At 36.2% G+C, this 24,417-nt stretch overlaps 1 protein-coding gene across 2 annotated transcripts in view; it reads right to left on the bottom strand.

The window, feature by feature from the left end:
• Positions 1–24,417, bottom strand: part of DZIP1L (DAZ interacting zinc finger protein 1 like) — a 70,912-nt gene that overhangs the window by 19,694 nt on the left and 26,801 nt on the right. For both annotated transcript variants that reach the window (XM_072613566.1, XM_072613565.1), the window contains exons 4-8: positions 15,598–15,719; positions 14,532–14,693; positions 10,309–10,437; positions 6,999–7,061; positions 4,605–4,745 (exon numbers count right to left, since the gene is read on the bottom strand). In XM_072613566.1, the coding sequence (XP_072469667.1) occupies positions 4,605–4,745; positions 6,999–7,061; positions 10,309–10,437; positions 14,532–14,693; positions 15,598–15,719 (617 nt within the window). The remainder of the gene's footprint in view (positions 1–4,604; positions 4,746–6,998; positions 7,062–10,308; positions 10,438–14,531; positions 14,694–15,597; positions 15,720–24,417) is intronic.

Here is a 24,417-nt window from a genome sequence, read left to right as displayed (position 1 = left end):
AAGAGGAAAAAAGTGATTATAGCAATAGATATCACTTTAAAATCATCTATTTAGGTGCTGTCAGATCATCAACTTATTAAAATGAAAGTTAAATACTAAATTAGGAGCCTAAAACCAAGATGGGAGCACACTGAAAAGCATATTAAAGGTATGACCCAGAAAATAATATACACAATGACTATATTAAGGTAAGTGAAAAGATAAAGCTAATATGACATAATAATAAACACAAGAGTGATTAAAAGGTTTAATGTTGTCCCAGGAGAACAGATAATGAAATGTGTCTTCCTCTTTTAGGTAGAGATGGGAGGATATATGTAAGGGGTACTGTAGACATGCAGATATTACAGTCACTGTATCTACTGGTTTCACTTAAAAGTCTTTCTTACGAGAAGAGCGCTCATTTGAGGGAGGGCATAATGTCCAGAAATGACTGTAATATCAAAAACAAAAGTTATCAATTATACTCTATTGTGAAGAACATTAGACTTGGAGTCAGGAAACCTAGGCTCATTTCTCAACCTGACACTTCTTAGTTTCATAGCCTCGATAGTCTTTGAGACTCAGTTTGGGTGTTTTTTCCTCTTAAGTCAGCGGAGGGCACAGTGGACAGAGTGCTGGGCCTGGAATCAGGAAGATCTGAGTTAAAATCCAGTTTCTGACACAAGCTGTGTGATCCTGGGCAGATCATTTAAACTCTGCTTGCTTCAGTTTTCCCCAAATGTAAATGGGGATAATAATCCTTTGTTATGAGGTTTGTTAAGAGGATCAAATGAGATGATATTTGTAAAGCACTTAGCAGAGTACAGGGTCTGGCACATAGTAAGTGCTATATAAATGCCTGTTTGCTCTCCTCCCTCATCTATTAAATGTGGATAAACACTTAGAGTGAATTACCTTATAAGGTTTTTGTAGGTGAAGTGCTTTATTGATTTTAAGTCATAATATACATATCAATTCCAAAAAGAACTGAAAAGCATATAAAAGTAAAAACATTGATACTACTTATTATTATTTCTTAGAGAAGATTTGTCAGGAAATACTACAACAGGAAACAAAGCACCCCCATATAGAAAACAATAATCAAATTTCAAGTTCATTGCCAAGCAGTAAGACATGACAGCCATGACAAAATCCTGTGTAGAGTGCAAGTACTTTTGTAAAACATTATGCAGGAAGTTCACAAGTCCTATTGCCTCACAAGACAGTAACAAGCAGTTGAGCAGAAAATAAGCTTTCAGAGAACTTGCTGTGAGATGTTGCTAGGCAATGACATCCTGAGGATATATGGAAATGAAACAAATGTAAATGTGTTTCATATGTAAATGAAACAAAAAAAAAGAGTACTGTGAAGAGATGAAAAATAGGACTGATCTATTGATGTTTCATAGGGAACCTACTTGCATCACCAAAAATAGTGGAATCACCACATTTGGATTCTATGCCCAATGGGTTGTGACACATAAAGTTGAAGTGAGCACAAGTCTGGATCTGAACAAATACATAAGCGACATCTACGATGGTGGTGACACTACTTTGGAAATACTCAGGGGCCATTTTTGATATCTTAAAGAGAGAAGCACTCCAAGAAATCACACCTCTCCCAAGAAAGTAACCAAGAATACGACAGTGAGCCATCCATATGCCTGCATTCCTGTATCTATAAAATATTTACAAGAAAGGTTGATATGCACGTATCATGGGTATTCTTGATGGAAACTTAAGAAGAAAAGAGACTTTTGCAAATAACTTCCAGTCAAAGTCCACATCTTTCCTCTTATGAAATGGCAGAGGTGCATAGAGAATATAAGAACTCACTGTCTTGTGTTTTTTGTTTAAACATGTAACTCAGTAGATGGAGATAGGATATGTGATTTCACCGGTATAAGGAATTCCTGGATGAAGAAAGTCTCTCTACAAATATGTCAGAACCATCTCAGGAATTTATAGCCTAAGAGAGTTGCCTAAAACAGCAGTGTCAAGCTCAAATAAAAATTCATTAAACCATACATAAGGATCCCTATACCCTGTATTTCACCTCAGAATACTAAATATTGGTATTATCTATGGTTTTTTATATATATTTTTAAAATATTTCCCAATTACATTTTAACCTGGTTCAGGTCACTCTCAGGAGCGTTGTAGGATGCATGTAGCCCATGGGTCTTTGTATTTGATATCTCTGTCCTAGAACACTGAGAGGTTTAAGTAGCTTGCCCAGTGTCACATAGTAGGTATGTCTCAGAGGCAAAACTCAGGCCCAGATCTGCCTACCTCTACATCAAGCTTCCTATGTCATGCTGCTTACTCAGCAGAAGCATTTGAAAGCTTCTCCCCAAGTATCTCTCATCATATGTTAAAATGGTGCAAGATTTTATGATGAATATTATGGAAAAAGGCAACATTATGCATACAGCTTCATTCTATAATCCACTGAATGTTAACATCAAAAACAGAGAATGATTTGCTCCATCACCAGCGCCATATAAGGTGACCTGTGAAAAGTTCAAACATAAATAGGATTCCCTATTAATAGAGAGGGTCTTAAAAGTTCCTATTCACATGTGATATTGAACACTGAAACTCGAAAGACTACAAAACCTCATTAGTAAAATTTTTAAATGAGGGAAAGAGATGAATTTTATTATCCACATTAAAAATACAAAGTAGATGAAAATGTATATTACTTAGCTTTTAACATGATTCAGTGGACCAACGGATCAATATCCCATCGTGTACATTTGTTTATCTGGGTCAGCCTCTACAGGTGAACAATTAACTAAGTGCAGAAATGAGTAAAGAACGGAGATTGCGCTACATCACAATTAGAAAATTCCTCAATGTTTTCAACAATTCTAAAAAGTCAAGGTCATCACCGCAACCCAGACCATCATCTGACTTTTCTCTTGCCATTGGACTTCAATGACTCTGGAGGAAAGAGTGAGGCTGATAGCTTTGTGCAGCTCTGCCTCACTTAAACTCAATTCATATGTAAGTCATGACATCACCCTCAGGATGTCATTGGTCCACTTTGAGAATAAAGGATGAACAACAAAAAGCCTAATGCCACAAATGGTCATCTCTGTCATCAGTATTCTTCTAGAGATGTTATATGGCTATAAATAATGGGATACCACTCTTTCACAAGAAAAAAAAGCGATATCACAAGTAACCCAAAAGTCAATGAAAAGAGCAATGATAGGTATAAGTTTGAATAGTGGAGAAAAGGGTGAACTTGGAATGAGTCTTGAGTTCAAATCCCGCCTCAGATACTTTCTGGCTGTGTAACCCTGGGCAAGTTACTTAACTTCAGTCTGCCCCAATTTCCTTATTTATAAATTAGGAATAATAATAGCACCGACCTCCCAGGGTTGTTGTGAGGATAATATGAGATAATATTTTCAAAGTAATTTGGCAAACTTTTAAACATTATATAAAAATGCTAAATATTATTGTCATTATCACCACCAACAATAATGACTATATTTGAGTAGTTTCATTTAAAAAAAACTACATCAAAGACATAACCAGCAAAACAGACAAGCCAGTTGCATACAGAGAATAAGAGAGGAGATTGATAGCCCAAGTGTCATATTGGTAAAACTGAGATATTAAAAAGAACCACAGGAAGATCCCTGGAATCTTTGAGGGGTTCCCAATGGAGAATTTACAGAAATCTATAATTGGTGTAGAATGAGAAGACAAAGAGTAGTTGAGATCTTTGTTATTGAAGGGACTACCCTTACTAGTAAAATCACAACCCCAACAGAAATTGTTAATATTATACATGGATGCTTCTCTAAAGGTGACATTTCAGACATTAACAACAAACTAATGAGGGATATATTTTTAGACAGAATTTTATGAAAATCAGGAAGAGACAGCCACATTTGTTTAATGAACCACCTGTTGCTGGTTGTATCTAACAATTGTAAAACATCTATTGATCAAGACATTAGGAAATTGTGTTAATACTGGCGCAAATTTGGTTGTTCCTCATTAGGATATGATAGCATACAAAAGGGCAATTGCTTATAACCATCCCCAGGGACAAAAGAATAATCACAAGCATAACAGTTTTGGGTTTTGCTTTTGTCTCTTACTTAATGGTTGCTAATAATCTTTAATGAAAGCAAAAGTCATCACCATAATAAAGGAAGATAAAACCCCTTCCAGTTATTGGTTTTCTATTTCCAGTCCTGTTTTCAGTTCCCTCTTCAGGAAAAACCTTACAAATAAGATGGGAACCAAGGATAAAAGAATAAAACAACCTGACCTTACTTATGAAGTCTAATATAACTAAAAGACTGGTTTTGAAGAGATGAGAAAATGTGCTTCTGTCCCTTCATTACAGAGGGGGAAAATTGTGGATTTGCAACATGACACATACTGTCAAATTCAACTAACAGACTGATTAGTTCTGCTGAATTACTTTTCTTTCATTTTTATTCTTTGCTATAAGGAATGATTTACTGCTAGGGGATAAGTGAACATATTTGAAAATGAAGTTGATGTGAAAACAAAGATATTAGTTAAAACCTTTTAAAGACTGGCATTGAATATCCTAAGTGAAACCATCCTAGCAAAGGAGATTGCAGACATACCATTTCTTCCTGGGATTTAATGATGTTGGCCTGATCTTGGCACTTGGCATTGAGTGAATCCATTTGGCGCTGAAAATGGTCTGCAGCTTTCCTTTGATCCTGAGACAGGGAGACTCGGAGTCTCTCATTTTCATCCTTCAACTGTAGAGAATGAGGTCAGTTAAGTTTCTGGTCTGACCTCTGGGATCCCACATCCTGTATTAAAAGTTGTCTGAAGAGATTTCATCCCAGAAGAGACTAAGATAATCTCTTGTTGGAGGTGATAAGATTTCAGAAAAGTCTAGAACATATTATCCAATTCAATGGAACATTCATGAGCTATCTAAAGTTAAATACGAACTCAAGAGCTATTTTGTAAAATAATTTATCATATCAGTGAGTGGCCTGCCAGTAAGATAATAACTGTAACTATTTGTCATAGATATTTTATAAAGTCATTAGCAAATATATTGCCATTATTTTTCTGCTCTGAAAAAGTGAAATGAATTGTTTACCAAAACACAATGAGAAACTGTTTCCCTACAAATATGTAATGAATGATTTGCAGAAATATATGAAATAACAGCAGTAAGGTTCTTCTGGTTTTGCAATTAAACTTCCCTTCATCTACCCATAGGTTTCCAAAGGGAGTGATACCATCCCCTGTTGGGGTTGGGAGAGGAGAGCATTAGAAGAATGAGGGGGAGGCGACAGTAGCCTTGGGTGCAATTGGGAGTAGTTGAATAAAAATAAGGGGACCTGAGAAGCATAAGGAAAGAAGAGAGGAAAATTTTTAAAAACTGTTCATACGTGTTTCATCTGCTGTGCAACAGAGTTAGTTGTAGTAATTACATTATTTCCAAAGAAACACACAAAATGCAAGTTATGACCAATCAGTGGTCAAGTATGCAGAAAGGTCTTAACAAGCAAGTGTTGGCAGGTGAGTGTGTAGCTCATTGTCAGGAAGTCCAGCATGCATTGGCAGGGATGTGTGCATGTAATGACTTATTTACAATACAATATTCTAAGGTTACATGACACAATATTGCATCATCAAAATATCAACATAGGTAAAACCTCATAAATTTACAATAAGTTTTAAAATTTAAGATGTGTCATTTTAAAAATATATTTCATATTTTTTTGAAATGATGCCAACTTCAAAAAACCATTGAAGGGTTAAAGTGAGTAAATTTCCAGAGGGGAGTTGATTAATTTTTTTTAAAGGGGGCTGTAGGCCAGATAAGTTTGGGAATTTCTAATCTACTCAATCCACACAGAGTATAATGGAGCAAGGCAGTATTAAAGTCCATGTTCCCATAAGTTTAGAAAAGATAGCTTATGGTCAATGTGGTCAAATGTAGGCAAAAGATATGTTTAGTTTTCTCTATCAGGACAAAGTCAGCATCACCACCAGCTTCCCTTTGAGACAGTTTTTATACCTAGGGAAAGCAGAGATAATGAAAGATAAACCCTTGAAATAACTATTGGGCTTAGCAGGGGTCAGTAAACTATAGTTCCTGGACCAGATCTGGCCCACCACCTGTTTTTGTATACTCTATGAAAAGTTAAGGGGTCATAATTTGCCAACCCCTATTCTATACAACTGTGTTAAAATGAGGTTTTTAAAGGTTAAGCAACTTGCCCAGGATAACAAGAAATTTCTGTGGATATAAATAAATCCTATAAAAATGCACATCTTTACCACTAATATTGGATTTACTCCATCTATGGTATTCGTCATCCTGACACACAACTTTAATACGGAAATATTCACTACCTTTTTCCTCCATAAAATTATATATATATATAATATACATAATAATATGATATTATATATAACATATTTATATGTAATATATAAAAATATTACAATGATGAAAATATACAAAAATATAAAAACATCTGCAAAGATGATTCCACTCATAATAATAATACATACACACACACACACACACACACACACACACATATATATACACACACACACACACACACACACACAATGGTAGGCTGCTGGGGTTAGCAGAAGTAGAAGATCCATTGGTAGTATGATAATAGCAACTGAAGAGGCAGAAAAAGTTATTTTTTAAAATGAGAGTCTACTTTACCATTCATGCTTCTTTGACTCTTTTGACCAAGTTTATTGAGGCTCCCTTTGTCCAAGAGAAAATGTGAGCCTATGCTACAATGCTGTACTGTTGGAGTTCCCGAGCTTCACAAAGTCAGTAGCCGTAAGTAATTTTTCATCTTCAATCTCCTCTTCTCTGTCCAATCCCCAACTTATTTTTCTAGTAAACTAACACCTACCTGAGATGGGGCAGAGGGAGGATTTTGAGAGTGAACAGTTGGAGAGAAATCAGACAACCTATGCTACAGTCACAAACCCTGGACCATTTTCATTATAGCCTTTACCCTTTTCTTTTCTGTCAGATGTTCTTCCTGCAGGTTCTTTAACTTTCTCTTCCACGTTAATTTCTGGAAAATTAAAAACATATAAAGGACAATTATTGAGCTCTGAGCAGAGGTTCTTAACCTGGAATCTGTGAACTTGGTTGCTTTTATAACCATATTTCAATATAATTGGTTTCCTTTGTAATTCTATGTATATTAGTTCATGTATTTAAAAACAATATTCTAAGAAGGGATTACATTAACTACACCAGACTACACAGACACACATCAAAACACACATCCACACATAAACACACACACATCCACAAGTTTGAAAGGGTTGATGGTTGAAATAAATTCCCCAGATTTTGTCTGTGTCCCAAATCCTTTCCATATCAGATCATCCCAATATATTGATTTTTAACTGGCCCAGAATGGCTTAAGAGCTTCTTCTTTCATCCCTTTCATATGGAGCTAGATTATGTCAAATCATAATTTCTGATGGTTGAAGCAGGCATAAATAAAAGTTATATAGAATGGTTCCTGTTTGTCCTTCATTTTCAAAGAGGACCAATGATATCATGGGTAATGTCTTAACTCATGCATGAATTGGATTTAAGTGAGGCAGAGTTGCACAAAGCCACCAACATCATTCTGTTCCAGAGTCATTGAAGTCCAATGGCAAGATAAAAGTCAAGATGACTGGCAGTAGCCCAAGATTCAATGGACGACCTTATCATCTTTGATGTCTGACCAAGCTTTAAACACTCCACAACACAGCCACCTTCATGACTGTTGGAACAAATTGTTCTCATCCACCCATTCTGCTGGGGGAAGTCTCATGCTTGGAACAGACAAATGTTTAACTCCCCAACAGGTTTGAACCCTGCTGGTTACCTTCAACCTGACTTAGCCCATCTGCCAAGATGATTTACTGGGATGTGGCTCCTGTACATGCTTGTGGTTTCTTGGAGCCACAAGTGAGAGCTGATTGCCAGGTAGATACCAACAGTGGGTGAGCAGTCCTGAAAACAGCTCAGCAACCCTCACACCAGAGGTGTTAGTCCTTCTTGAACACACCATACAACCTATATAATCACAGGCTAAAGGGACTGAAGTCCACGGGTGGGGAACCTGCAGTCTTGAGACCACATGTGGCCTTCTAGATACTTAATGTGTTCTATAAAATTTGGATTGAGTCAAAAGGCGGTACTTAAGGATCTAGAAGGTCACATGTGGCCTTAAGGCTGTAGGTTCCCCTCACTCTCCCCCCACCCCCGGAATAAATTGTATAAGGTTGATATAAGCAGAGGGAAAATTAGGTAATTTTCGTTCAAAAGCTTCCTTGGTCTCTAACTTACTAAGTCACTTTAAGCTTCCCTCTCCCATCAGAGTCATCACTCTGACAATGATAGATATAAGAACAAATGAGAATATATAGCAGACTGATAAATGAATACTTGTGATCAAATATATATACATTTATGTACACATATATGTATAATTTGATATATACTAACACCCACAGTAGGAAGAATAATTAGGAAATTTTTGAACTATGGTTCCATTGATGCTTCTATCCTCAGTAATAAAATACCAAATTATCTAAGTTATCAATTTAAGTTTAGCCCTATGCCCGTATTAGAGGTGACAGAATGTTTATGGGCTAGCTGTAAATGAACTATAAGATGTGTGAATTTAATATATAACTGTGGCAATGCAAACACAATTTCATTGGTCAATAAAGATAAGGATAGTGAACATGCTGCATTAACCTCATTTTTTCTAAGGTCACTAAAAAAGTGGCAGACTAGGCAGGGTGAGGAAAGGTTGGGGAGGCACCATAGATATAGTTTACATAGACGCTAACAAAGCGTTTATAAAGTCTCTCATGTTATTCTTGGGAACAAGATGGAGAGGTATAGACAGATTGATAATACATGTGAAGTGATTTCTAACTAATTGAATGGCTAGACTGAAAGAGTAGTCATTAACGGCTCACTGTATATTTGAAACGAACTCTCTAGTGATGTGCCGCCAAAATCTTTGCTTGACCCTGTGTCTTAACATTTTTTAACAATGTTTTAGATTAAGACATAAGATCCTGTGAATCAAATATTCAGATGGCAGAAAATTAGGAGATATAGTTAACACACTGGATTATACACTTAAGATCCAAAAAACATACAGCAGGCTAAAACATTTGGCTGAAATTAATAGTTTGGGGGTGAGGAGGATGTGTACTTTATAAATATAAGGTGGACTACAAGCTTAATATGAATTAACCCAATCCAATAAAGTTTATTAGAATATTTTAGTTAATAATTTCATATGGAAGCTTTAAAAAAAGCTAATATGATCTAAGACTCAGTAAGAGAATATTAGTATTTAAGAGCAGGGAAACTTCGACCTCTTCTTTGCCCTTGTCAAACTGTATCTGAAGTATTGTGCTCAATTTTAGAAATTACGCTATAATAGGATACTGACTAGCCTGATACCATCCAGAATGACCAAAATGGTGAAAGGTCTCAAGTTCATAACATGGATTAATTGAAGAAACTAAGCATATTTTACCTGGAAAAGACATTTAATGGGAACATAGTAGCTGTTTTCAAAAATCTGAAAAGTAATCTTGTGGAAAAGAAGTTAGGTTTGTTCTGCTTGGTCCCAAACAGCAGAAATAGGAGCAATGGGTAGAAGTTGCAAAGAGACAAATTTAGCCTGGAAGTTAGCAAAGAGACTTTCTTATAATTAAAGTTATTGAAAGGTAAAAAGAGGAGATTTTAGATTTACAGGAAGTCATCAAGCACAGGCTGGTAACCAGGTGGCAGAAATGTTGCAGGAAGGATTCTTGTTCACAAATACTTTAGAATATATGGCCTCTGTGGTTCCTTCCAATTCTGAAATTAAGTGATGCTGTGAGCAAAATCCATTACTTAAAAATTTAACTTGGGGAATAGAAGTAGAAATAGTTATATTATATGAACTTGCTAAATATTTTTGTTGCTAAGGACAAGGAACTTATAACCATAAATTGTATAATATGCAACCTTATTATAACAGTGTTTATCCTAAAGAAATAGATTTAGCAGACTTATATTTTCTTAAACTTCATGAGTTGGCAGATAAACCTTAAAAATCAACATGTCAGCAAACATTTATTAAGGCTTTTTACGTGCCACATGCTGCGCTAAGTGCTAAGGATACAAATACAAAGAAGCTTATTATCTTCAAGTTGTTTCTTCCATTCAATATAATGAAGATAAGTTTGGGAACAGATAGAATGGCTCTAAAAATGGAACTCAAGATGAAAGATATGAGGAAAACTCACCTGATGTTCAAGCTTCTCCTTCATGTCTTGTACCTCCTTTGCCTGTTTTTGTCGGTCTTCAGCATCATCATCCCTCAGTGTTCCAAGATGAGACTCTACTACAGTGTGGGATTGCAATGCTTGGAGTTTCTGAAGAGATTGATAAATATTTTAAACTAAAATCTCATAATAAGTCTCTTTCACATCTTGTGCTATGTAAAGAGAATGCACTGATAAAAGGATCTTTTAACTTGGCCTATCAAAAAATCTTTAATCCCACAAATATCTCTATCAGCCTACAAAATTTTTACCTGCCATTCTCCCAGTTACATGTGTGACATGAATAACTTCAAGCAGAAAGCTGCTGAAGGAGGTCAGAACCTAGGAGACAACACAATTTTCACTGGTATTTTTATTTCCCTGAAGTCTAATTTCCTTAGAATCTAATTCTAACCTAATGTTTTTCCATGATCGAGAAACTGTAAATCCTATGTCACCCTATAAAATTAAGAAATTGATCAGCTATTATACCTTTCTCTATGTTGAAAGTCTTAAAAGTTTAGTTGGTTGGGGGTATAAGTTCAATGGATTTGTTCTTTTTTTTTCAAATTACATATAAAAACAATTAACAGTTTTTTTTAAATTTTGAGTTCCAGATTCTCTCCCTCCCTCCTTTTCACCCCCTCTTGCAGAGAAGGCAAACAATTCAATATAGATTACACATGTGCAATCATGCCAAACCTATTTTCATATTAGTTATATCCTGAAAGTAAACAGACTAAAATGGTTTTATTCTTGTAATAAAGTTAAGTTCACAACAAATTGCCTACTAAAGATAAATTTAAGGCAATGCATTAAGAGAAAATATTCCAAACTATAAGATATATCTATATAAAAATAATAGATAGCGTTGAATTTGGAACCAGAAAAGAATTGCTTTCAAATTTAGTTTATTCTATTTTCCAGTTTACAATGCTGTCTCTGAAATTGGCTAATGAAGAACTCTTCAAAGAATAAACTAAGCAATCCATGTCCCTGTTTTTTTGACCTGGGAGGCATGAACTGCTGTCTGTTTACATGGAAAAAAAATTATGTGTACTGGCCTCTTCTTATCCTTTCCATACCAAGAGTTTCTGAGTTTGTGTGTGCCTCTGGATCTTCACTTTACAATAACTGCTAAACATCTGATCTCATTTTCCCTGCCCCCTTTTTCAGAGAAGTGTTGAAAAGTGTCAAAGCCAATTTTAAACTTAAGAAGAAAGGTGAAAGAGAATTCTCTGCATGTGTATCTATGGAACATACTTTTTCCAACAGAGAAGTGAAACTGAATATGTAATTTAGTATATTCAATGGTTCTAAGCCCCCTGGCTTTTATTTGGAAAACATAATTATATCATAAGAATTCCCAAATTTCTATTTCTTTAGCCTATGCTGTAAGACTGGATTACTATAGTTAGCCTCTAACCTCTAGTCTTGAATGCCTACAAATTAAGTGCCAAAAAAAGCCTAAGCTCCTTACGTTAGCATTTAAAACATTCCACAATCTGACTTCAACCTACTTTTCCAGTTTTATCTCACATGGTTTCCCCTCGCATACTCCATGTTCCAGGGCAGCTGATGGTACAGTACACTGGACCTAGAGTCAGGAAGTCCTGATTTCAAATCCAACCTCAAAGACTTACTAGTTAATGTGACCCTGGGCACGTCACTTAATCTCTGTTTGCTTTAATCCACTGGAGAAAGAAATGGCAAACTGCTCTTGCCAAGAAAACCCCCTGGAGGATATTGGCATGGTATGATCCACAGGGTAACAAAGAGTCAGACACAACTGAGCTATAATAATTCTATGTTCCAGCCAAATTGAACTAGACCTTATCCCCAGAACACACCTCAAATTTTCCTATATCTATACTTTAGCTCACCCTGTACCACTATACCAAAAATATCATTTCTCATATATCTGCCTATTGATATCCTAGCTACCCTTCAAATCCTAGCTAAAATGCCACATTTTTCATGAAGATGACAATACCCTGTTTGCCCAGATATCAGTGATCTCTCACTCACTCTTATAGTACTTTGATATACACTTAAAGTGATGTTTTCATTATAATTACCTGTTTACATACCATATCTTTCCTACTAGCCTATAAATTCCCACCCCAACATGTTGCATGGGGATGTGCAAAGTATAACTTTCCACCAATGAAGAGAAATTCTGTTATATCTAAAATCAGTTAAACCTACAGTCCTAGTTTACCAATGGTCTAATAAGTAATATATATGTACAGATGCTTAAAATATGCATTACAGATAGGAAAGACCTAGTGCGAAAGGAGAAACTGAAGCAGCTGAGCGAGAAAGGCTGCCAAAGCAAGTCTCTAGGATGATGTGTTGGACTGAGATTAAGAGTAGAGAGATTAATTATCATGAGTAGCGGGGGCATCATTTCTGTAATTTTGTAACCAAAAAGGAATAGAAGTGATCGAAAAGTCAAAACAGATCATTTCAATGGCAGAAAATGTAAAAACTTTTGTAGGAACAAAAACAACACAACTAGGATTAGAATGAAAAGTATTTACCAGAGGAAAATTCTTTACATCAAATGTCACTGACAAAATCTGATATCCAAGATACACACGGAATTAATTAAATAATTAATTAAGGTGTAAGTGCCATCACTTAATAGCTAAATGGTCAAAGGACATGGATAAATAGTTTTCAAAAAATAACAATCAGCAGTTTATGAAAGACTTTTAAATTACTAATAAGAGAAAGGCAAATTAAAACTCTGAGTATTTACCTCACATTTATGAAACTGGCAAAAATTTAAAAATGATGAAGGGGTTTGGAAAAACAGGCACATCAATAAACTGTGGTTTATGTGTTACGTATTATATGTTAGAAAATAATTTGGAATTATGAGAGAAAAGTAACTAAACTGTTCATATGCTTTGATCCAGAAAACCCAATATAGAGCATACATTACATAAGAGTTAAAGATATGAAAAGGTCTCATATATGTAAAAAATTCATACTGGCATTTTTCGGTAGCAAAGAACTGAAAACAAACTGGGTACACCAAAGCAGGGAAAAATCATAATATATTAATATAATGGAACATTCCTGCACTATAAAAATGACAAATGTGAATAATTCTTGGGAAAATATTAATGCTAAATAAAGTAAGTAAAACCAGAGAAGCAATACAGTACCAAGACTACAATAATGTGAGGGGAGGGAGGGAAGGGAAGAAGCTTTTATGCTTCATGTACTATGTGTCAGGACTGAACTAAGCTCTTTATGAATATTATCTCATTTGATCCTCATGACAACCCTGGGAGGTAAATGTTGTTATGATGGGCATTTTACAGATGTAAAAATTGAGGCAGACAGAGAGTAAATGACTTGCCCAGGGCCACATAGCTAGTAAGTGCCTGAGACTAGATTTGAACTCAAGTCTTCCTGACTCCAGACCCAGCATTCTATCTACTGCATCAGAGTACAAAAAAATTTGTAAGTTATAATGACCAATCTCTGCCCCAGTAAAGAGATGGGGAAATTGACCTTTCCTTGGAAGGAGTTGGGGTAAGGGGAAGGCTACATGCTCGGGAAAACTGCAAACAGAATTGTATATATTGGCTATGTAGAGTGGTTTTGCTTAACTGTTTTCTTTCTTACAAGGGAAGGTTCATAAAGAATTGGAGGGGATAGGGCAAGGCTGCAGAAGTATAAAGAAAGATATGCAGAAATGACTGTGATGAAAAATACGTGATATCAATAAAACTTTTTAAATGGAAGTACCTTGATCTAGAAATGCATTTTTGAACTACAAATTCTTTGCCAAGACAAGGGCTTTGTACTAGTCTTTCCCCTCCTATAGCATGGATATGAAGAGCTGGCTCCCTGGCACTATACTGTGCTAGATGCTGAGGATATGAAAAAAAGTACAAAGAGCCCCTGCCTTCATCAAACTTATCCTTCAAGGGTGGAAGCAACATGTAGCTGAATATGTGAATCTCTTTCAATGTATGGAGTGAATACACAAAACATATGATTACTCTAAAAATATTTTTAAATGTGAATTAATTTAAATGACATCATACAATACCTTATTCCCCTAAAGAGTAGACTCTGACAATCTACTAATGTCAGATTACATTTATTTGAGCTACAATATTGGTGTGAGGAAAAGATTAAATGCACAGCCAACTGAAAATGTGTAAATCTTTTATGTAACTTACTTCTTCTAGCATAGAGTTCTGACTGGTAACACTCTTAAATTCACTTAGAAGCAATTGCTTCAAATTGTCTATTTCCTGGTAAAGCTTCATCCTTTCCTCTTCTTTCCATCTGTCAAATTCCCTTTTTGCCTCTGTTTCCCTCAGGCGAATATTCTCTGCTTCCTGAAAAGACAAGCAAGAAAAATACAAAAGAATTTTTCAATTTAATTTTTAAAACAATCATTGTTTTATTGTGCAGTTTAATAAATATGGAGGTATACAGGAAAACTCTATCATACTGCACTGTAAGTTTCTTAGACACTCACAGATCCACAAGGCCCATGCTCACACATCTAGAACTTGATTGTACACTCCTTGAGGGCAGAGTAGAACATTATTCCACTCCTTTTGCATCTTTTATGGACAGCATATTACCACACACTCAGGAGATGCTCCAATACTTTCACATTTTATGTGAACAAATGTTACAAAAGAGGCTAAAAATAATTTGGGTTGAAGTGTGATATGGTAGGAAAGGGGCTCGAATTACTATACAAGTATATGATTCATTTCATCTAGGTAGGTCTAACAAAATCATTCAAATCTCTTTTCCAGACTATCTAAAATTACTTTTGAAATCAATAATTGGTATACTTTCCTACTCAGTAAAATGGAATTGTAATATCTGTCACATTACAGCTTATGATGTCTGTAGTATTACAATCGTTTAGTGGGTATTACAATGATCAAATAAGATGGTGTCTATAGGTAAAATTAATTTGTACATAAGATTAACAAGATAGTGTTTTTACAACACTATGTAAACTTTAAAGCACTATACAAAATTATTATCCTGCCCTAAGTGGGCTTACAATCTAGTAGGAGGATGCCACTCATGTATAAATGACTAACATACTAAATAGAATATATGTGCACCAAAAAGCAGCGTTGGTCCTCTAGTTGGAAAGACCATCCAGAATTGTTCCAATTTGCTGTATAGCTATAATCTACATCCTCAGGGATCTCTGCAGCCCCAAATTCACTCATCTTCTTGACCTTCTCTATCTTACTCCTTCCATGTTCCCACCTGAAGCTGGCGTTGCCTCTCCGCCTCTCTCTCAGCTTCCAGCTGGGACTGGGTCCACTTCAACTTTGCCCTCAGTTCTTCCATTCCATCTTCCATGTGTTGCATTTGCTCCTTCTGTTTTTCTGTCAAGGCCGTCCAAACAAAGGTGTTCCAAGCTTAATCAATGATTTAGGAATGTCTACACTAGGAATGTGTGCATAGGAGGGACTAAATAGATTTATAAGCATCCTATCTGCTCCTTGTCCTTTCAGTTTGCAAGATGTGCCTTTTAGACAAGTATCCTTAACCTTTTTTTGTGTCATGGATCCCACTGACAGTCTGGTGAAGCCAATGGACCCCTTCTCAAAATAATAGTCTCAAATTATTGAAATGATATACATAGTATTACCAAGGAAACCAATTTTACTCAAACATAGTTATCAAATAATTTTTTGATAAATAAAACAAGTTCACAGGCCCTAGAATAAGAATCCTTGCTCTGGAGTAGAGGCTCCCAAACTTATTTTGCCTACAGCCCATCTTTCAGAAAAGATTACTCAGCACCCCCCTGGAAATCTACTTTCTTTAACCCTTTAATGCTTTTTAAAATTTGTATCATTTAAAAATACATCTTAAAAATTACATCTTAAATGTAATAATTTATTGTAAATTTTGGGGGGGGTCCTGCATTGAAATTTTGATGCTGCAATATTGCATCATATAACCATATAGTATTATATTATAAACAAGATATAACACACACATATTCCTGCCAATGTATACTGGACTTCCTGACAATGCGTGACATACTGGTATGCCAACATTTACTTGTTAAGACCAATTGGCACTGATGGGTTATAACTTGCATGACTTTTACTCTGTTATACAACAGATTAAACATGTATGAACAATTTTTCACACTTTTCTTGTCTTCTTTTCTTTCCTTATGCTTCCATTGCCCCCTAATTTTTATTCAATACCCCCCCAAATACACCCAAGGCTATTACCATCATTCCAGGGCCCCCCAGTGGCTGGTATCACTCATTTTGGGAACCTATATGAGTCTAAAGCATGGTTAGATCCTCATAGGTCCTATACCTACAATTCATTTTTTTTTTTTTGCCAACAAGTGACAGTGATACAAACCACACTTGAATAAATAGGATTACTATGAAATATAATTAACCAGGAGTTTCTCCTCGAAAATCCAAAGTCCCTTCCTGGTGTGGAAGTAACCAGATTTAGAGGCTATGCAAAAGTTTGGGTACAGTTCAGCAATAGGCTATGTGTCCATAGTCACAAGATCAGCCAGACTAGATCTAGGAAAGCTCATCATTGGATGGTTTGCCACTTCCGAATTTTTACAGGCATGACTCATGAAGACTACCTACTAAGGCAAAGCTAAGGTTGTAATCTGCCTGGTAAAGAGAGTAACCACAAAAGTGAATTAGACTCAGCATGGGAGAGCAGAACAGATGCTGGCTCTGGAAGCAGAGGACACAGATTAAAATGCTACTTCTGTTGCTTATTCTCTGTGTGACCTTAGGTAAGTCACTTAATCTCCCTTGGCCTCAGTTTCCTCCTCTGAAAAATGAGAGGGTTGGACTACATGGTCTCTGAGGTCTCCTCTGGCTCTAAATATATTATGTAAATATATTATGAAATATTAAATTCTTGAAGTATCAAAATATTTAGGCACATAGTGATTTTCTAATGCTATAAAAATGCCATTATCAGTACAAAATAGTTCTAATTTAAATTCTCTAAATTAACTCCTTGCACCATAGATTTTTTTATCCTAATCCCTCTTTAATATTATGAATTCTCAATATAGAGTTCCATCTGACATCTTTTTCACTGCCAAAGAAGAAGACCATGCCATCAGAGAAATGATAACATGAAGCATCTTATAAATCGTGAAAAAGCAATAAATCACTTCAGATTTATAAGAGCTCAAAATCTCCACAAACACTTAATTCTCACAATGTTTTTCAAAGGTCATTATAGAAGTAACAAATATTTGGGGTTTTTTCACTTTTCTTTGTATCCTCAGGACTTAGCAAAATCCCAGGCACATAGTGGACACATAATAAATGGTTGTGGACAGATGGATTATTCTCATTTTAAACCTATACCATAAACACCTGTACCACAAACACATCTCAATCAAAATGTAATATTTTGTATATTTTAATTTGCCCTCTAAAACAATCTCTTCATGTTGATCTCAGAATTATTCTGGGAATCTGGTGAGATCTTGTGTGAAATCACCATAGAACTGTAATTAATGATTCTTCTTTATTCATTCAATTACCTATCAGTCACCAGGAATACGAATACAGAAGAAAAATAGCCCTTGCCCTCTAGGGGCTAATATTTGCTAGAGGAAAGTGGACTATCTTCATAGAAAAGTAAATATAGAATTATAGAAAGTATATTTATGGAAGGTAATTTGAAAGACAATTAACAACTTCGGCACTGATTCTTAAAGGGTGTAGTCCTATGGCTTAATTTCCCTAGACATTGCTCTAATCATCGGGATTTTACACTTGCAATCACATGCTCATGCAAGAATCTCATGTGAATGCCATGGAACTAATACTGACATATGTAAGAGTCCTGCCCTTTCCTCAGTGTGCCCCCATCCCTCATAGCAAAGAATAATGCTATACTGTAACACGCAAAAATCATTTGAGAACCACTGAACTAGAGTAAATCAGGAAAGGTCTCTTGAAGGAGGTAGCCCTTGAGGAGAGCATTAAAGTGTGACCATTTGCAGGGTGGAGTCAAAGTGGCTGAGTAAAAGCAGGGACTTCTAGAGCTTTCCCCCCCAAACCCAGCCAGATATTTGCAAAAAATGACTCTAAACAAATTCTGGAGCTACAGAACCCACAGAATGTTGGAGTTAAACAAATCTTCAAATCTTCAGCCCAAGAGAGCCTGGAAGGTCAACAGGAAGCACCTATAGCACTGGTCTGGGAGAAGAGCACAATCCCGAGTGGGTCATACAGGCACAGGCAGGACCTGAGCTTTGGGTGGGACTGGATCACTAGCACCTGTGGCAGTTTCCAGACTACACAACCCCAAAACACTGAGGACAAATTGGAAGGTCAGTGGACATATGTGAGAGAGTAGAGTAGTCTGACCTCAGCCCCAGGGTGGCAGAGAGGGTGGAGGACTCTACAACAATCTTGGCAGCAACAGGGGCAGTAGCAGCTGCTGTTGAGTAGAAGCTCTAGTCCCATAGATTGGGGGGGGGGGGGGCGGATTGAGCAGCTGACAGTATACTCCCCTAGTCCTGCTAGAAGCAGAGAACTACATTGATGAAGAACTCAAAAGTCAAGTAATTGACTGGGGAAATGACCAAAAGGTGGGGGGAAAAAATCAGACTATAGAATCTTACTTTGGTGATAAGGAAGATAAAAATATACAACCAGAAGGAAATAACAAAATCAAAGCTCCTATGTCCAAAGCCTCCAAGGAAAACATGAATTGGTCTCAGGTCATGGAAGAGCTCAAAAAGGATTTTGAAAATCAAGTAAGAGAAGTAGAGGGGAAAACATGAGAAGAAAAATGAGAGTGATATAAGAAAATCATTAAAAATGAGTCAACTGCTTGTTATAGGGGACCCAAAAATAGACATTAAATAACACCTTAAAAATAGACTAACCCAAATGACAAAAGAGATCCAAAAAGCCAATGAGGACAAGGGTGCCTTAAAAAGCAGAATTGGCCAGATGGAAAAGGAGGTCCAAAAGCTCACTGAAGAAAATAATTCCTTAAAAATTAGAATGAAGCAGATGGAAGCTAATGATTTTATAAAAAGTCATGAAATTATAAAACAAAACAAAATAAGGAAAAAAATAGAAGACAATGTGAAATATCTTATTGGAAAAACAACTGACCTGGAAAATAGATCCAGGAGAGATAATTTAAAAATTATTGGAGTACCTGAAAGCCATGACCAAAAAAATGAGCCTAGACATCATCTTTCAAGAAATTATCAAGGAAAACTGCTCTGATATTCCAGAACCAGAAGGTAAAATAGATATCAAAAGAATCTACCAATTGCCTCCTGAAAGAGATCCCAAAATGAAAACTCCTAGGAATATTGTAGCCAAATTCCAGAGCTCCCAGGTCAAGGAGAAAATATTGCAAGCAGCCAGAAAGAAACAATTCAAGTATGATAGAAATGCAAGCAGGATAACACAGGATAACACAGTTTCTACATTGAGGAATCACAGGGCTTGGAATATGATATTCCAGAGATCAAAGAAGCTAGGATTAAAACCAAGAATCACCTACCCAGCATATGCTCCTTCAGGGGAAAAAATGGTCATTCAATGCAATAGAGGATTTTCAAGCATTCTTGATGAAAAGACCTGAGCTGAATAGAAAATTTGACTTTCAAATATAAGAATTAAGAGAAGCATGAAAAGGTAAACAGAAAAGAGAAATCATAAGGGACTTACTAAAGTTAAAGTGCTTATATTCCTACATGGAAAACAAACATTTGTAACTCTTGAGACTTTTCTCAATATTAGGGTAGTTGGAGGGATTATATACATATAGACAGAGGGCACAGGGTGAGTTGAATGTGAAGGGATGATATCTAAAAAATAAAATTAAGGGATAAAAGAGGAAAATATTAGGAGAACAAGAAAGAGAGAAATAGAATGGGGAAAATTATCTCTCACATAAAAGAGGCAAGCAAAAGCTTCTTCAATGGAAGGGAAGAGAGGGGAAGTAAGAGGGAAAGAGTGAACCTTATTCTTGCCAGATTTGGCTTAAGCAGGGAATAACATGCACACTCAATTTGGTATGAAAACCTATCTTATACTACAGGAAAGTGAGAGGAAGGGATAAGTGGGAGAGGTGGATAATAGAAGGGAGGGCAAATGGGAGGAAGTAAACACTTCTGAGGAGGGACAGGGTCAAAAGAGAGAATAGAATAAATGTGGGGCAGGATAATATGGAGGGAAATATAGTCTTTCACAACATGACTGTTATGGAAGTGTTTTGCATGGCTACACATATATAGCCTACATCAAATTGCTTGCCTTCTCAACAGGGGTAGGTGAGGAGAGAGGAAGGGAGAGAAGTTGGAACTCAAGGTTTTAAAAATGAAAGTTAAAAATTGTTTTTACATGCAACAGGGAAATAAGACATACAAGCAATGACATATAGAAATCTATCTTTCCCTACAAGAAAATAGAGGGAAAGGGGATAAGAGAAGGAAGGGTTGTGATAGAGGGGAGGTCATATTGGGTGAAGAGGTAATTAGAATGCACATTGTCTTGGGGTGGGCAGAAGGGAGAGATGGGGAGAAAATTTGAAACACAAAATCTTACGGAAGTGAAATGTTGAAAACTAAAAATTAATTAATTAAAAAAATTTAAAGGAAAAAATAAATTGTGACCATTCTCTTCACTAATGCAGATTACAACTCCTCCAAGTCTTAGTAGATCAATCACAAGCTCCAAGATTCAGAGTTGGACAGGATTCCCAGAGATCATTTAGTACAAGTTCCTCATTTTACAGATGAATCACTTAAGCCCCAGAAAGGCAAATTAACTTGCTCAAAGTCATACAGTTGATAAGTAGCTGAGTTAAACAAATCCTGTGGTCTCAGGACTTGAAATTCAATTCACTTTCTACTGTATGAAGACAATCTTTGTCAGAAACTGAGGCCAACCTTTGGGTGATAGGCCTATTCATTAGGCTAGGTCTCAGGAAACAGATAAAATGTCCCTTACCAGGCCCATACTTGAACTTTTTTGAACTCATATTTGAACTCATACTTTTTCAACTCAGCAGGGTCAACCCAGTGAGCACCCAGGATCAACTTCATGCCAGGGTGAATCATCAAATTACGATTTTAGTGGAGGATTTTGCTCATAAATAATAATAATCAAATACTTAGATTTATTTATGCCCACTTCAAAAGAGAAAAATAAAGAAATTTAAGATCTTATGTCCTTTTCTCAGAGTTTCCATAGCATGATTTGGGGTAAATGTTAATTCCCTGAGTAGAGAATACTAAGATATAAAATTGCATGGGAAAGATATATTAGAAAGAGCTAAAGATAGAGAACATACTATTGCTATGCTATCTTTGCTGCTAATCAACTAATCATATGACTTTGGGAAGGAATAATGATAGTAATACTTTATAAAATAATAATAATATCTAGCATTCTAATAATGTTTTAAGATTTGTAAAGTACTTTTCACATATTATTTCATTGGATACTCACAACAGTCCTATAAAACAAGGTAGGAGAAATTCAGTTTTCCTATTTAATCAAGAAACCAAGGCTCAAATAGGTCAATGACTTGCTCAACACTTGTTGTTGTTTAATCATGTCTGACCCCATTTTGAGGTTTTCTTGGCAGAGATACTAAAGTGGTTTGTTGTTTCCTTTCCAGCACATTTTACAGATGAGGAAACTGAGGCAAACGGTTAAATGGCTTGCCCAGGGTCACATGATTAGGAAGCGTCTGAGGCCAGATTTGAACTCAGGAAGGTAAGTCTTCCTGATTCCAAGCCCAGTGCTCCATCCTCTGCACCACCTAACTGCCCAGGTTACTAAATGGAGAATCTGGCCCTAGAATTGGCCTTCTGACTCCTTATACAGTACCCTTTAAAATATTATGCTAAGGTGACCACATAAGTGTCTTAAGTCCCTGTTTCTTCATTTGTAAAATGAATGGATTAAGAAAATTATAGACCAATTTTCCTAATAAATATAGATGCAAAAAAATTTTAAAAAGTGAAATAAATGAGTAGAAGCAGATGAACTTAGACATCCCTTCAAGGTATAATATTCTATAATTCTATGCCCTTCATGTAAAATTTGTTGGATGTAGTTTAGCATAAAAATACCAAGGAGATTCCAATATGAGTCAAGGATAAGAAATCCATTATTATACCTCAAGCAGCAAAGAGTCTATGTGGTATAATAGAAGATAAACTGGACTTAGAGCCCAAAGGCATGGGTTCAAGTCTCGGCTTTACCACTAAGTAGCTATGTGACCAAAGGCCATTTATTTCACTCCTCAGCTTCAGTTTCTTTATCTGTTAAGAGGAAAATAATGTTTGCATTACCTGTTTCACAGGATTATAGTAAAGAAAGCACTTTATAAAATATAAGTTGTTATATAAATATGAACTAGTATTCTATGATTTTATATAGAATAGAGAGAAATATGACTTCAAATCTTCCATATTCATGGGAGATATTTTCCTACCCTGTAAAATGAAAAGGCTAGACTAAATAAGCCTTAAGAATATTTCCAACTCTGACATTCATTAGTGCTATGATTCTATTCCAGGAAAGGTGTTTTTCAAAGGATGGGACTCCTATAACTAAAGAAGACAAGAAAATTCCGAAGGTGGCCAGTTCCCTCAACGTTCAGGACAAAACTAAATCTCACTGTGGGCAGCTGGAGTCTCATTCAGGAGCGTTTTCTTGCATTCAAGCCCTCTTGACATAATTTTAAACCTCTCCTTATCAGATGGCTCCTCTGATCACTTTAACATGTCGGATCTCCCACATTCTTTAAAAAAAATCTTTAAAAATTATCCCCTTAGACTACCATTCCATGTTTCTCTCCTCCCTGCCATAATCACACTCCTAACTGGGGCTCAGTGGAGTGGGAAACTGCCTACATTGCATAGCATTTATTATTGCCCATTCATTTCTCAAGTTCTTGCTTGTCTCCATCCCTCCACCAAACCTGCTCTAGTTAAGGTCTTTGATGATTGGTTTTTTGCTAAAAGTCTCTCCAAGGTCACTAATTAGCATTTCACAGCAAATCCAATGACCTCTTATTCCTCATCCTTCTTGACCTCTCTGCAACATGTCACAGTTGACCACCTCTCTTTTGAATACTATCTCTTCCTTGAGTTTTCAAGAAACTGCTGACATAGTCCTCTACCTATTTACCAGATTCATACTTTTCAGTCTCCTTTACAAGATCATCACCCCTAGTCAGCTAGTCACCAACTGTCTTTCAATCAATTCCCCCTGAATGGCTATAGGGATCTTGAACTCAACAAATCCCAAACAAAGCATACCTCCTTCTAACTTCCATAATTCTATCAAAGAAATCACCATCCTCCAATCACATTGACTTGCAACCTCAGAGTCAACCTCAGATCTTCCCTCTCTCTTACCATCCAAAAGAAAAGGGAAGGGAATAAACAATTATATATAGTCACTGGTAGGTGCCAGGCACTGTGCTAATTATCTCCTTTGATCTTAACAACAACCCTGCAAAGTGGATACTATTATTATCCCCATTTTACAGTTGAAGAATCTGAGGCAAACAGAGATTGAATGACTTGTCCAGGGTCACACAGCGAGTAAATATCTAAGGCCAGATTTGAACTCAGGTCTTCTTGACTCCAGACCCAGCACTCTATACATTGAATCACCACCTACCTCTATGTGTAAATAAAATAAGTTGCCAAGTCTTACTGAATCCACCTTCTCAAAATTTCTTACATCCATTTCCTGCTTTCTACTCATGCCACAACCACATTAGTCCAGGCCCTCGTTACCACTTGCCTGGACTATTTCAATATCCTCCTAATTGGTACTCCTACATCCATTTTCTTCCCTCTCCAACACTACTTTTTAAACAGGTCTATTCACTGAATGGGCATTACCTCACTTTAAGTGAGTACCAGAAAAGACCTTAGCCTTAAAGACCAAGGTCTCCCATTGCATCCTGGGCCATCTCCAGTCATCCTGATGATTATCTGGTCACTGGATCCAGATGGCTCAGGAGGAGAAAGTGAGGTTGGTGAACTTGCACAGCCCTCCCTCACTCAAA

Source organism: Notamacropus eugenii, chromosome 5 (assembly GCF_028372415.1).
Source record: "Notamacropus eugenii isolate mMacEug1 chromosome 5, mMacEug1.pri_v2, whole genome shotgun sequence".
NCBI lineage: Eukaryota > Metazoa > Chordata > Mammalia > Diprotodontia > Macropodidae > Notamacropus > Notamacropus eugenii.
The sequence above is the reverse complement of the archived record's forward strand: the minus strand, read 5'-3'. Positions and strand labels throughout refer to the sequence as shown.